At 36.9% G+C, this 16,595-nt stretch overlaps 1 protein-coding gene across 4 annotated transcripts in view; it reads right to left on the reverse strand.

Moving 5' to 3' along the window:
- HOOK3 (hook microtubule tethering protein 3) overlaps positions 1 to 16,595 on the reverse strand; it is a 91,434-nt gene that overhangs the window by 62,002 nt on the left and 12,837 nt on the right. For all 4 annotated transcript variants that reach the window (XM_082074383.1, XM_082074385.1, XM_082074384.1 and 1 more), the window contains exons 2-3: positions 15,503 to 15,588; positions 4,898 to 4,970 (exon numbers count right to left, since the gene is read on the reverse strand). In XM_082074383.1, coding sequence (XP_081930509.1) covers positions 4,898 to 4,970; positions 15,503 to 15,588 — 159 coding nt within the window. The remainder of the gene's footprint in view (positions 1 to 4,897; positions 4,971 to 15,502; positions 15,589 to 16,595) is intronic.

Below are 16,595 nucleotides of genomic sequence, written 5' to 3' on the forward strand. Positions count from 1 at the left end.
CACTTATCTTCGAAAAGATCTAAGGAAACACTACAGAAAATAGTTAGAAAACCGGGGACAAACTCAACACTTCAACACAGTCAACAGACAAAATGAGGCGATGAAAGCAAAATCCAGTCTCTTTTCTAAGAGAAACTCAAGAAAGGAACAGGCTAAACACACACAAAAAGACCTACTCATGAAATCCAAACTGATAATGATTTGATTACTTTATTCCTACTAATCCACTCCCTTTTGGAAAAAAGTGGCAAGAGCTGACCACTTACTAAAATATAAGAACATTCTGTCTTCATAATCACTGAACTTCAAGTCATAAAAGAAAAAAAAATCCACTTGGACTTCAAAAGTGACACATAAAATATTCTGGCAACCTAGAACTGGAGATGCTATGCGATAGCAAGTATATAAAAACATTTACTGCCCATCCCATTACAGCATAATAACTAGTTTACTTTCAGGTTTATACCTTCTATTCCCAAACACATACTATTTCTGTCATATTACACATAACACGTTTCTGTAAGAACTACAACTATCTTCTAGATGTCTTTCCAAAAGAAATCACCACCACCTTTCAAAGGCTATGCACAATCACAACCAAAGTCTGCAACAGATTTAAGAATTTTAAGAAATGTAAATAAGTTGATTTTTATACCAAATCACCACAAATATACTGCGCTGATTAAAGTATAATTTTAAAACTTGATTCATTAAAACCTTGTCATTTGTAATTTACCTGAGTCTGCTGGGAAAGTGTCACAGAAACATAAAGGTCATGCTGCAGAATTTAAGTCCAGCTTACTGATGAGAGCATTGTGAGGAACCTTGAACTTAAACACAATCCCAAAAAATGAGAAACAAAATGGAAAGCACCTGCCTATAAAATACTTCTTCTTCCCTTGCCTTGTAAGCATTGTTTGCATTAAAATCCCTTCAACACAAAGAGTCATCTTTCTCCACATAACTTCCATAGAGCTTAGAGTTGAGATGCTGGAACAAAATAAATATTCATCAAAATCTGTCATAAAACCTAACATACAGAACAGCACCCTCAGAAAAACAAAACAGCAAACTTAAAAGGAAAAAAAACAGACTTGCCCTTGTGGTCCTATTTTATTCCACTGCCCATCAGTAGTACTAGGACAACTTGCTTTAAAGAGTTAACTGTATCGTCTTTGTATATGGCACATAATCAGACAATTATAAGGCTAAAGCAGCTTCTTTATAGACTAGCTTAAACCTAACGATTATCTTCAGTATTACTCCGAGGGCTCTCAATATTTTTTTTAAAATTGTCTGCAGTGAATACACTTAGACGGTTCTACTGCCACTGGCACTGGGGTGGTGGCAGGGAGGGGTGGTAGCAGGGAGGCACAGGGATGGGGGGAAAGAGGGGACATGAGTGTGCATGCATTGCTCCTACCACATACATTAGGTTTCTGCTTTAAACTGCATTTCGCAGGAGCATGTCTCTTCACTGATTACAAATGGAGCCTAGAGAGAGACTATACCATTAGCTCAGGAGGCTACCCTTATCCAATCCGCTTTCTGCAAAAAGAAATCCCAAAAGGAACAGATATAGACACTTCCTTGAGTTAAATGACAAATAAAATGTGGCTCTGAACACAAAGAACATTCCTACATTAAACTTATGTTTGGAGACATTGTTGACTTAGGAATTAAGGGTATAACGAAACAGAATTAAATATATCAGTTCCTAATTATCATTTTGACAGAAATGAATGCTGGCTTACAGTACACCTATAATCTCTCCTTGCTTGCAGATAAACAGTCACATGACAGGCTTCCATCCTTATCAGAAAAAAAAAACAACAAATAACCTACTCTAAATGTCTGTTCATAAGTAAGTGGTCCCTTCCCTTGCAAAGAACAAGGAAGTAGCAGAAAAGTGACACTGTACACTGAAAACAGGCTTCCATTACTTCACCAGCCAATCCAGCTTGTACTGCATGTGTATCAAATAGTTAACTGTTTAAATTTCTGTTCTGTTACTGGTATTCCTGTATGAACTGACATTGAACTATTTTTGTTTCTTGATTAGCAAATATCATTCCTGCAAAATTTTGGCAACAAAATTATTTTCTCTACTCTTTTCTATTTTCAATAAAGGCCATTTTATCTTCAAAATGTCATCTTCTTCGGCATGAAATACTAGTGTGCACACAGTTTCAACTCTGACTATATTAAAGTGTTCAGTTGTACATCAGGAAAGAAATAACGTCTTCATTTATTTTTTTTTCTACCACCACATAAAACTGCAGCTAAGGCAGCAGTAAGAAGCAGCTTTTTTTGTTGCCCAAGGGAACACATAAACTTCTATGTATACTGATGTATGCTATGCCCCAGAAATTTTAAACCCCAAAGAGTAACACATTTCTCTGCTGAAGACAGTAAACAAATATCTGCTCAGCAGATATTTACACAGAATGCTTGCTGAATGCTTCCTACTTTGCAAGTAGCCTGAGTTCTAACATCTCCCTTTTTCTATCCTGTGCATTGCTGCATCTCTCAAGTTGGACAACTTGCCCTGTAATCAGGCATATAACGACAATCCTGTGAATTTATATATTTGTTTTAAACTGGTACAACAACAGGAAAAGTATTTTAATAAGAAGGCATTCTTGAAGTTATCGGAAAGTGAACTGCAGAATGAAAAAAAAAAAAAAGAAAGGTAAGCCATATATTCTTGTTTATTTTCAATACAGGACAGCATCCAATCCAAAGTTAACAACTGCATGATTTTCTGAGTATCTCTTTTAACAGTGGTTAGGAGGGCTCTATCAGGCCTACACTAACCTCTATCCTAACCACTGTTCCAAAGTAGAACAACCTGCACATTACACTTGTGTGTTTGGTTTGTTTGTTTTAAATAATTTCCCCTATTACACTGACTCCTTTATGTGGTTCATAATACCAAGAGCTTGTAGAAGTGGTGACTATTACCCCATATGATATGACAAAGAGCAATCACATTTAGCAACAAGAATATAATTCAGCTCATTATCATGACTTGTAAGATGGTGATATAACCCAATTACCATTTCTCATAGTGCTTTTTAAAGTATGAAGGGAAATCTATATTAATGAGACATGCAGAGGTATGTTGCCTACATTTCAAATCTAGAGAGAAATGAATAGAAGTGCACAGATTGGAAGGGTTCCTACAAGCCAGACTATAAATGACAGATTGACTGATAAGACTGTTGAACAACTAGATTACTAAGTGTTTACTTCCATGTGAAGAACAACAGTTGGCATAGTATAGGATTACTTTCCTGGTTACAAAATAAATAATTAAAATACCACATTTAGCTTTTTAGTTTTCTTCATGAAAGTAGAAGTGGTATATAAAAAAATGTATACAAAAAACTGAAGCTAACATCTCTTACAAAAAAAAGTAACCAGTCTTTAGCTTTTATTTACATGGATCTATGAAAAACAAGAAGGAATGGCATCAGCAAGAACCTGAAATTTGAGCTTATGTTTTTCCAACTTCAATCACACAAGGAAGTTACTAGTTTGCTCAACATCTTTTGTTTGGTTGGTTTTTTTTTTTTATTCACACCTGCTAAGCCTCAGGATCTGCCCCAAGCTCCGTATGAGAGTTACAGAAGCTGCTACTGCACTTTCAATCAACCAAAATGCTATTATAGCAAACAGTTCTCAATTTGTTGTTCTCCAAATTTAACAGTCAAGACTTTAATATTCCTTAGAAAAAAGCCACAGAAATATTTTAGAGGAAAATAAAACCTTGCATTCAGCTGTTCATTGCAATTCAATATGCTTATTTGAAAAGTTCATTTAAATTAACTGTTCTACAAGCAGCAGAACTAAGAAAGCTTGTTTAACGATCATATATTTTATTTACCAGCCAGTCAATACATCCTAATCAATGTACCCACATTTTTGCTGGCAGTCCTGGTAGACAAAACCTTCTAAAGGAGCAGAGACCATGCTGACAGGTGTGCTGGCCAAGCCTAAACACATAGACTCCCCTTGCACGCCTCAGGTGGCACTTATCTATATGTCCCTTCTCTTCAGCCAGTGATGTTAACAAGCCTGTAAGAACTGGAGCATTTCACAGTTGCAGCCCTTCCCAAAATGCTAGAAAGGGTTTTGGTGGCCAGAACAAAACAGTTTTATAGGAAACATGAACTAACAAGATAAACTGTCACCATTTTGTTTCCCCAAGTACTCAGGCTGAAAATGGCAATTTAGAAAGGTACATAGATCATTCTCTGAAGAAAACTGGTCAGAAACTACACTAACATCATATCTGTATTTGAAACTATGTTCTTCAGGTTTTATGAGCCAAAATGCTTTTCAGCTGTAGCACTGTAAATTCTGTTGCCTTAAGGTTTGCAGAGAAAGTACTAGAATATTTGGTAATACAAATAACCCAGCAAATAGACCGTGGTTGAAAAACACAAATTCCCTTCTTAAGACTCAGTAGTTGCACAAAGCTGCCAAAGTAAAAGAAAACAACACTTGCCATTTTTGTTTAAATAAATTGCTTATTATTCTGCTATTTTTTATGCAGCTGCTTCTCAGAGGTCTGTTTTTTAAAGCTCCTTTCACACTTTACATTTAAAAAAACTTTCACTCAGCATTTGAAAAACAAAGAAAGGTAATGGATGCATAAAACTTATTATGATGTTTTCCTTTGAAATTACTGAAGTGTATTTACAAACTCAAATTACTTTTCTTCCTTAAACTGTACAGGACAATAACAACATTAAAAAGTAACTGTAATTAAAATCGTCTAAAATTCAAAATGCTGGACTATAAAGCAAGGTCTTAATCTAGAAATATACTAATATTTGGATACAATACTGTATTATGAACTGAAATACAGATTTGCAGACAAGTCAAATACCTTTAGCCTCCAATTATCTCCTACTTCTGTTTTGATCCTGTTCAGCCAATTTTCATCAAAGTAAGCTGGATCTCTGAAAAACAAAAAATTTAGATCATTCATTAAAAACAGGTTGCAGAAACTGTGAGGATACCTCAGTGATTAAGCTCCTATCTCAGACTGAGGTTCTTTAAATTTCTACCTCTGCATCCTACACACTGCCTGTATAGAGTAGTTCAGAATCCTGTTACTACTCACTCCTCTAATGCCCTAAATCCTATTGACAGCACAGCTTCAATTGTGCACCATGATTAGCTAATACTTTTGAAGAGGCTGTTGTACTTGGAATGCATTTTGTCACTTTCTCCTTCTGTAAATTCTTCTTCCTCTAATTTATAAGCTGGTGCTAGAGCAATATTTGCTTACATTACTAGCAAATATTATGAAATTATTGCTTTTCCAAATGCAATGGATTCCTACTGCTATACATTGCTTAGAACTATTCCACTTCTAAATGGGAAGCTTGAGACTGAACAATACATACGTTGGTTTAATGCAGTGAGAAGAGTTAAAATATATCTTGTCCCAAGTTCCAAGATCATTTAAAAGACTAACATTTTCTACTGTTCACTTAAGTCAAATTTTCTGTATATCATAGAGAATTTTGAAAATACTGTGATCAGAAATAAGGAGAGACCACAAATAAGTGGTTTTAAAAGAGTAAGTCAACATAACGCTTATATTTTATCCAACATATAAAATTAATGCAGTCAGGGAGGAAAAAAAAACAACCAAACAAACTTTCTTTTTTCATAAGCATAAGTCTCTTAAGAGTCAGTGTGGTAGAGTTGGTTAGAATTTCACATACAGTATTCTAATTTCTGGACTTAAACTGCTGCATTTGCCACTGAGTACCATTAGATTTATTGCTATACCCTCTACAGACAGAAGGGTTCAGGACTAAGGTCTTTTTGAAGGGCAAGATGCCATGAGAACTTTTGGTAAAACCTTAAGAAAACTGTGAATGTACCTGGACATTCAAATGACATCTATATCATATATACTGTAAACCAGCTATTATATTAGTACTTAAGTTAGGGCCCAGGCTCTGTAGCTACACAGATGCACAGATGTACCTGATGCACAGTATCTCCTGTATTCCACCTTCCCCACGTCTTCCTCATGATGCATCAAGGTCTGCAAGCAGCCCGTGAGAGAATACACAGCAACGCAGAGAGATCACAAACAACACTGCTTCTCTGCTGACACATTCCAATTGCTATTTTTACACATTCTGTTACAGACTCTGATGAAGATTACGTATTTCCTTTCTTCTGACATGGCATCGACAAACATACAGCTTTAATTACTAGTTAAGCTGACGACTCCAGATTACTCCCATTCAAAACCAGTGCAGTTCCAGCACAGATGACAATCTTAAACTATGAAAGAGAAAAAGCAATGTCTTATCCAGAGCTTCTGGTTTTGAAAGAAATACTTTCAAATAGCTTTGAAATGGCCTCTCTGCCCTCAAAAGACAGGTAAAAAGAATGAAATGGACTCCAATACATGCAAGATCCACTAGAGATGAGGATGGCTTACACTCGGTTTTTACATGAAACAAACAGCTCTCTCTGCAAAAAAAAAAAATCTTAATTTGCCTAACTTCCACTCAATCACAACAAAATCACCTAGAAAGTAATGAAAAAGAATGAGAGTTCAAACCTCAAGTAGCCCTACTTGAATCTGTTTGAGGCGTGGAGTTCAAAATGCAACTGAGTATCCTACAGATGGGTCTTCTGGGAATTGCCAACAACCAAGTGAGCCTTGTTTAAAACAGACTCACAACTACAAAGTGTTTATGCAGCTGAGTGAGAAAGTAGGTACGCCTCACTACCTGTGTTTCACCAGAAAAAAAAGACCCATTGGACTATCCTAAGTACTGTATCTTACCATTTTAAGGTTTGCGCTTGGTCACTACCATCTTCAGCTGCTTCAAGGCCACAGTTCCATGAATATACCAAGTACTGACTTACCATTTTCATTGTAAATAATGACTCCAAGAAGCAGCATGGGTGAGCATAACCAACTACGCACAAGCAAAATTATATTCAGACTGAGAGGATGCCTAATACTGCACACCTGATTTTCAACAATAAGGCATTAGCTGAGGAAGAGTAAGAAGATTTCAGGGCCAGCTCCAACCCATTCCACTCTGGAAGCATGCACTTCAATAGCAACTAGGCAGTTTTTCTTACCTGCTACTGCAAGAAAAGTAACACATGAACCAGCAACTGGCTTTCACTGTCTTCATCGAATTCTTGGGCTATGTACACCCTTATATCATCAGACATATCAGACATATATAAGGAAGGGCCCTGAGTATTAAATCTAAACTCATTGTGGTAGTCCTCTCCCACAGATCCTTTTTTTTTTTTTTTTTTTTTTTTTTAAAAGTATATAAACCTCATGGAAGTATCCAATGGTCCAGCAGCTGAGAAGTAACCCACTCTAAATCATCAACATTTAACAGTGGTCAGAATGATACCAACGATTCTCTCCACAGCACCTCCATGCAGATTATACAGTATTAGTCACATATTGCAAAAACACTTTGCCAAGAATACAAGCAGAAAAACAACGGGTTGGGTATCAACACCAAACAAATCTAGAAGGATCATCCTTTACTTATGCATAAATCACCTCAGAACCATTCCTAGTGTGCCACTGTAATTTCGTTTCTGTCCTTGAAAGTCCAATTAAAGTTCAGAATTAATACCTAAAGCAATGCTTTCTCTCTATTTCAAACTAGTGGAAATAAAATCTGAAATTAAAATGTTTCCATCAGAATTTCTAGAAATACTTTTTAAAAGGGGCTTCCAGACATTAGGCCAGTCACAACCCTTGCTGCAAACAAGTCTCCTTCAGCTGAATCTTTGAGAATCATGATTCGATCACACCCAGAGTTCTTTCATTCCCTCAGTTAATGTCATTAAGAAAGATGCTGATGTCTCTTACAGCCTTTGAAAAAGCAACACCTAAGCAAATATGAAAACGTGTGGTTGAGAACTGAGTAGATTACAAAACCTACCAGCTCATTTTGAAGAAGTACTGCACTAAGCAAGAGCACGAGAAAACTGACCAGAGTATCATAACCATCAGATGACTTGTTTGAACCAAGTTTGAACCAAGCATTTTGAATTCAGTAGACTCTTGAGCCAAAATCCAAGCTTGCACTGGATAACTTTCCAGGTTTATAATAGTGTACCAGTTGATGGCTGCCTAGTATCTGAATAGTACTGCATATAACTGGGACTCTTCTTCAGAGCACAAGATATCTGCACTGTTGTTAATGCTGTATTGCTTCATGTGATGCTGTTTTCAGTAGTGCTCCTTTATACCATCTCCACCTTATTTTGTATGCAAATTTTCCTTTATTTAAGTGATCGTCTCTCCACATCATAGATGCCAAGAGACAGAAATATTCTTCTGAAGAAAATCAACCCACAGAGCATGTAGTATAACTCATGATCATTACTCATTTTAACAGTGGTGTATAGTAAGCTGCTTTAAGAAATTACTGTTTACAAAAATTTCCTTTCCCCAGCAATATACAAAAGCATGGCTTTTGTGTTCTGCATGTGTCAAAACATACACAGCATGCTGCAATGTATAACATTACAAATGAATAATTCATTAAGCAAGGCACAATGCGCAAATGACAAATGAAAATACATGCCATCTCTCACATTTACCAAGGCCAGTATAAGAAAGAAAAAAATTAAAACAAGAGGGACACTTGGTACTAAACAGTCTCTGGAGTGGGATTAAAGGAAAATTTAAAATTGTAGTATAAAACAGGGAATTATGCTGTTCTAGGGATATGAATAGAAAGTGAAAACATGAGTAACACAGTGAAGGCAATTAAAAAAACATAAAGAAAAAGCGGATGCAATTCAGAGGCTGTGGCACTTCTGTTTGCTCTAAACAGCATAAGCTACATGATTTTAGGCAGTCAACTCATAGACAGTTCAAACATTTTCTTTTGCTTCCAATCTTTACTCTAAAGTACAGCATTCTCTAAAATAATTATCAATACTGATTGTGTACAGGCATCTTATCTTAATGTATTTCATACTAATTCTAGTCAGAGGAACCAGTAATCTTACACAACTGAAAACAAATGTACAGTACAGAATAATACAAAAAAACAGTAAGTTAAAGCACAGGCTGAAGTTCTTCCTCCAAGGTAATATAGTTAGCACTGGAGAAATCCATTCAAATGGTACCTGAAATTCAAAGATAAATGTTGTATGGTAAAAAGAAAGTGTCCTTCACGGAATTACCAACACCTGTTTATTAACAACTGAATCCATAAGCAAAATGCTCATGCTTGGGTACATGGTGCCCATTTCTGACATTTTATATCACATACGCTACATGAGTGAGAAGCTTCTGATGGTGTAAGTAATTTCCTCTGTATCCTTTATTTCTCACAGCCTCTCTAAGCAGTTTTATTACAGAAAATTCTGCTACATGAGCTGTTACCTTGGGTGAATGTCCCCTATTTACAAATGGGCTGCTACGCTGAGTGCAAAAAATATTGAGAACAACATACAAACAACTGAGAATAATGGAAGAAGCTGCTGGCCTTTTCTAAACACTTGACAGAAGGCACAGCTGTTTTTTATCAGCTAATGAATAAGCAATATTCTTCCTTTTTTTCTTTTACTGACAATAAATCCTACAATTCTGTATTGCGCAAGTCTTCTGTATATCTAAAACAATTCTCTGAACTAGGTTTCGCTTTGAAACTGTTCCTCATCATTAACTACTGTCTTAATTTCATCTTGTTCCTACTGTCTGCCATCCTCACAAGTACCAATGGAATCTTTCTATGAAGGTGCAGGTTAGAAAAATAGAAAGAATAGTGAGTTCAGACTTTAAATATTAAAAGTTTTCAAGAAGAAATGCTATCCTTACTCTCCTATGAAAATATACCCAGATCACTGGATCACCCCACTATCTTCCAATTTTCATCAATGCTCTACCTCATTTAGAGTTCTTCACTGATTGCATTTTCTTCATTCAGAGTGAACTTTTTTTCTTTTTTAACTCTCACTGGATATATCAATTTGCTTTTTCAACAATTTTTCAAACATGAATTAATTTACTATAGTAAAAGTCCCAATCACCCAAAAGTTGTCAGATTTCTCCCTTCCCACCTTTATGTAATTAACCTATTAATGCTATTAGCCTCAAAGTGCACACATTGAAGAACCCTAAACAGAAGGCATCTATACTGACATCCAAATTTCAAGGAACGTGCATTACAGAAACAGTAGTCTGCCCTTCTCAATGGTAGAAGAGTAACAGCGTTTAAGCTTAGTGTCTCCAGCAGAGACAATAAATTTGTCCTTTGAAGACAAACTTGTTGAGCAATTTTCCTGTCAAAGCCAATACTGTTCAAGTTTTCACTGCAAATGACATCTGTTTGCAGTGATCTGGTTCCTTCAGGTTGTGCTTGCTCTTTGCTATTGAATGTCACTGTGAGACTTTTCCAAATAACTACAAGCACCCAGTTGTCTGGCTCTTACACATTTCTATGTCTGCAAAAATTTTCTTCTACATGGTTATCTTTTTTGGGACAGAAATGGAGACAACACTGTTAATATAAAAAGAAGGACAGACTGGAAAAGCATGCTCTAGACTTGTTTCATATCATTGAACATTCCCTGATTCCTGACTAAGTATTCTTCCTGTGCTGTTTGAAGGAGCAGAAGGAAGATTTCACTGCTAGTGTCAAACCTGGTTTTGTTTTCAAGAACACTTAAAATGGCTTTGCCAACATGCTCCTGATCAGTTTTCTAGTCAACTATAAAAACTCTGATCCCTGTATTTGACCTATGTTCCCAGTCTCTCATGTCCAGGGAAATAGCTATTCTGCAACCTGTGGTATTTGCCTCAAAAAAACACTAAAACTGGAGCCACCTTCTGTTGTTACAAAAGAAAAAATAAAAGAAGCAATAATATTTTCCCTCAAAACTTGTCCAACTTGTTTATCATTGCTGTTTTGCAATCCAAGATGTGCCTGCTGTTACACTTCAAAGCTTATATCAACAGGAATGCAGTCAAGATTTAGCAATATTGTTGCTAAATCTCTGCATAAGAATCAATGTATTAATTGCACAAGAATGGAAAATGATAAATCTGAAGCACAAATATCAGAAAGACAGACAACTAATAACTATTACCTAGGGCATAGAGAAAGAACTTTAAATTGCTTAACTGATCTTTACATATAAACCAGGTAAACTAAAGAATGCATTCAGTGTCAGCATGGCAATTGCTACAGGAAATCTTTTAAAATCATACTATAGAAACGCAATATTTCTATTGTACATCTCCTTTTAAAACATCGGTTCATCAATTGTAAACAATATCTCAGAACAGTTTTCCTTTAATAACACCAAGACAGGGAGAAAGGCAGTATTTCAAGTCATAGTAGTACCAGTCTAAAACAGTAAGGTTATTAAGGGGCCTTTGACACAGAAGCTTCATTTTGGTTTGTATCAAGGTATATTATGTTTTAGATCCAAATTCTGATGAGTCTTTGAACTAGCCAATCAATAATATATACAGTTATCAACTGCTGGCCCATCATTACGTTAAGTGGAAACTGTACCCTCCAGAAGAACTATGGAAATATAAGACAGATAATTACCCACATTAAATGTGTCACTATGACATTTTTTCTATACGTATGTCACTATTACATTTTTTCTAAATGCTCTGAAAAGAGATTCACAGGTGATTATGCTGAAATCCTGACTTGCTATAAAGTTTACTGAACACACTATCTATATGGTCACCACCTTTTTATACTCCAGCAGGTAAAAAAGGATGATATCTTTCTAATCCTTAAAAAAAAAATAAAAAATGGAATGACATCCCATTTACATTGTTTAGCTTCAGACTTGTAAACTTCCTGTTCAGATCTCACAAACTTAAAAGTGGGCTGATTCAAATGCTGGGTTGGAAAATACATGTGTACTGAGCATGGGGCCATGGTGTCATCTTTTATGTAGTAGCAAAATACATTAAAACAGTAGAAAGACTGCTTCAACTATTCTGAAGCAAGAGGACCACTGACATTACTTGAAAGTAATTTTGTTTGACTCAAAAATGTATAAAGACTGAATAATTCTCATAAGTGATGCCTCATCTTCCTCACAGAAGGAACTAATTGCAGAAAGGAACTGTAGAATTTACATCTTCTTTGAAGTTTCAGGTAGGAAAGACTGTTTTCTACTTCAAGCTTTTACAATACTACTCTCTACATCTTAACTTTCCGCATGCTAAAAGGTGTTCCCTTGAAATATTTGATAACATTGAGATTTCCTCTTTCACCCTGTGAACTGGCAGCTCTTTCTTTCACTGGGAAGAAGGCTCCTGCTCCACCCAAGGATTTGCAACTGCAGAACAGATTCAGTGAACCTTGTAGCAGTTAAGAGGCCAGGAACTCTGTCAAACATATTAGTGTCCAGTAAGCCTGAGCCATGCAGCAGCACAAGAAGTGGCAAGACTTAGCAAAGGATGGAGAACCCCCATCTTCTAACTGACTCATCATCTAAGAAGGGTTTCTGCTTGATAGGGGTTTGAATTCACGACATTGTTCAAAGACTGCCAGAGCTTGTCCAGCCCTCAAACTATTACTCCTTCTGCCCTTACACACAGGCACCAGCTATACAGATATGGAGATCTGGAAAGTACTAAGTGGCTCTGGCAGCTATGATCAAGGCCCAAGGGGTGTTCTCCCCAGTTGCACCAGTTAGGGGGAAGAACCTGAGGACCAGACAGATCCTGCAAATCAACAACCCACTATGAAGTGGTGTTGGCAGCAAGGTTTTGGTTTCTAAGACCACAGAACCCTCTTTGAGGATCAAGGACTGCTTGGAAGAGATGGAATCTACCTGACTATGGTGCGCAGAAGCATCTTTACCAACAAGCTAGTCAGCCTGGGAAGAGCAGTTTTAAACAAGGAACAACAGAGGAGAGAAAATATAACCAAACATCAAGTGACAAAGTAGTCTGTTGGCAAGCTAAGGGTGTGGGATGATGTGAAGAAGAGATACCTCACAGTCAACACAGCAGGACTGAAGTGGGGTCACCCCAAGCATATGCACATAAATAAGGAAAGGCATACAGAAAAACACTACAGGTAAAGCTCTCAGACGCATTCTTGTAAATAAGCATGACTGGATGCACATGTGAAGTGTGTGTGCACTAATACATGCAGAATGGAGAACAAACAGGAGGTAACAGAGCTCTGTGTGTAGTTATAAGGCCACAGTCTCACTGGGATCATGTAGATGTGGTCGGGTGGCTCATATGACAAGGTTGCTGCTAGGAATGAATATAGGCTTTTTAGGAAGAACAAGTGGGGAAGGCAGTGGTGGGAAGATGCCCTTTATGTGAGAGTACAGTAGGATTGCAATAGCTCTGCCTTGGAATGGATGATGAGCCAGCTGAGAGATTATGGATCAGGATGACCAGGCAGACCAACGTAGGTGACTCTGTTACAGATGCCCACTACAGACCAACTGATCAGGATAACATCATCATAGACAAACTGATGAAGCATGGCCTTGGTAAGTGACACGGGTTGAAAAATGGATGAACCGCCAGGCTCAAAGTGTTATGAGCAGCAGTGGAGGCCAATATACTATCACCATATCCAAAGGGTCAATACTATTAAACATCTTTAACAGTGACCTAGATGATGGAAGAGAATGTAAGTTTTCAGATAATACAAAACTGTGAGGGGTGTTTAATACACCTTATAGATGTGCTGTCATTTGGAAGTACCTGGAAAGGCTGAAGAAAAGGGCTGATGAGAACCTTATACACTTCAGCAAAGGTAAGTGCAAACTTCATGCACCGGTACATGCTGACAGCCAACTGTTTGGAAACCAGTTTTGCACAGACAAAGCCTGGTAGAAACCAAGCTGAACATATTCCAGCACTATGTCCTTGTAGCAAATAACATCCTGGCCTGCACTGGGAAGACCACTGGTGACACCACATCTGAAGTGCTATGTCCTGGCCTCCCCTGTATGACAGAGACCTGAAACATACAAGGAAGCTCAGCAAAGGGCATTAAATATGATTAACAGACTGCAGTATCTGTCACACGAGGTGAGACTAAGCAAGCTGTGTCTATTCGGCCTCAAGAAGAGAAGGCTCTGTGGGACCTTATCAATCCCATGTATAAATACCTGATGGCTTCTTCTTCTTCATACCCTGATATAATCTTCTCAGTGGTGTTCAGTGAACAGAAAAGAGACAGTGGGCACAAACTGAAAGACAAGTACTTCCATTTCAACAAAAATTTAAAATGGCCCTGTGGGTTGTTTGTGGTTTGTTTTATTTTTGATGGGAGGTGCTTTTGGTTTTCTTTCTTTTTTTTTTCTTAAACTGTGAGGGCAATTGAATATTGGAAAAGGTAGTCCAAAGAGGCTGCAGAGTCTCCATCCTTCTATATACTCAACATCTGACTGGACACAAACGTGGTGCAATTTGCTCCAGCAAACTGTGCGTTTGAGAAGGTGAGTTGGATTAAACACTCCAGAGGTGCCTTCCAATGTCTACTACTCTACAATTCTTTGATACAAACCAGAAAAACTCTAACAGAAAGCTGTTCATATCTATATTGTACCTGTCCAGTCTACATTTACAACAAATTACATAAAAAACATTTCATTCTCCATATACTCTCAAGACAGTATCCTCTTCACATTAAAAAGAATAAAGCATACTTTTTAAAAACAAAAAAAACAAAAAACAAACAAAAAACAAACAAAAAACAAACAAAAAAACAAAAACAAAACAAAAACAAAACAAAACAAAAAAACAGGTCTGTAGGAACTGGCACATTCAATTTGCATGGCTGATTGGTAAATTGCTGCTCAAGTTTCTGATGAGTGAAAGTAAGTCGTGTTTCTGTTAAAACAGGTAATTCTGCATATTTCAGATGCATATCTGTAGTCCCCAGAAACATCCTAGATTACACTGAGATGTTGAACTAATGCATTTTACCCTATTTGTTCTTGAAGTTCAAAAGAACAAAAACATTATCTAGTGTAACCCCTATTACTCCTTCACGTACTTTCAAGAAAGTAGTATCTTTGCAAACAACTAAATTGACAGTTCCATTCAGTTTATCACAGAAGTGTTATTGCATGAAACTAATTGTAGCATTACTGATACACTTGACCACAGGTTCAAGCAATGATCAAGGGCCAATACCTTACCTTGTACTGGTTCCAACTTTTTAAAAACATCTGAAACTGTAAGCTTAGTTTTAATCCAACTTACTTTCCAGTATGCTCATACTTTAATAAATACCTAAAACAAAACCATTTTTCCATTTAAAATAGTTATCCGAAAACTATAGAGAAAAAAACATAGTAGTCATGTTCTAGATTAAAGTACTGTCCAAGCATAGGAAAAACCACATCCTTACAGAATACCAGACAAGTTTGAACTAAAATACACACAAATACAGGAAAATCTAAAGATAATAAAACTGTGTGTATTTAATTCATTAAATAAACAATTTCTTACATTTTTTGAAGAACCTGGGCCATCACAACCCCATTTGTTAAATCTTCCACAGTCTGGCATGGTGCCTCAACATTAAACGTCTGTATCTGTGGGAGAAAACAAAAGGTTACCTTCTTTTACTTCAATATAAAGGGATTTTCAAAAGTAAAAAAAAAAAAATGATGCCAAATAGCAAATCGAACACAGTAAACCCCACAAGGTTAGCGTACATGTGCAGGAATTAAGAAACTTTAGGTTTAATAGCAATCAAGGAAATGAACTACTTACAGGGATTAGCATCTTTGTCTTCAAAAATTTGCAAAAAAATTACTACAAATAACAACAGTACATTCTCCAAAAGCCAAATTTTCTACAGCATTTTCTAATTTGGAAATTCACTGGGCCTTCTGTTCTCCCTTCTCCCCCTTCTGTTCTTCTTCAGGTACTTCTGGAGCATATATTCAAGTGCACTCTCACAACGGATGTAAGAAACTCAGCTTTTGGAAGTAACACTGAGCACACAAAACTCTCGTAGGGTCCTCACAAGCAGATGAAATCCATACTCCAAACTTAACTATTACATAGTATCATGTGGAAGAGGAGAGCACAATGTTGCTAGGCCCTAATGGGTCTATGCACTACTAGTGTTCTGAATACTCAGGGTGTTCTATGAACAGAGTGACAGACAGGTCCTTATAATGGTAAGCATCTGGTCTTCAGACGGAAGCTAAGATTTGAAAATGCTGCTGTTCTGAAAAGCAATGGTAAGGACCATAGGATCTAGGTGTTTGATGACAGAATTACTTATGACTGAAAATGAGGTAGTTTGTATCAAATTCACCTCTGCAGACTGCACACGGAACACACCTGAGACCAACCTAAGGTTAATTTTCTGAGTGTGCTGTGTAATATTCCAGATTACACAGGATCAAGAATCATCTCAACAAAAAACACTCATCAATACATGTACTTTCTGTATGGCTTCTATTCACCAACTCCATTTTCATGTACATAGTACACAAGCTATCTGAACCCCCTACCATGTCAGCAAATGTACAACTATACAAGGCAAAGCTCTCTTCTCCCTTCCTCAGCATGAAAAAAATCTTTCCAC

The sequence above is a fragment of the Streptopelia decaocto genome (genome assembly GCF_964273445.1).
Source record: "Streptopelia decaocto genome assembly, chromosome: Z".
Lineage (NCBI taxonomy): Eukaryota > Metazoa > Chordata > Aves > Columbiformes > Columbidae > Streptopelia > Streptopelia decaocto.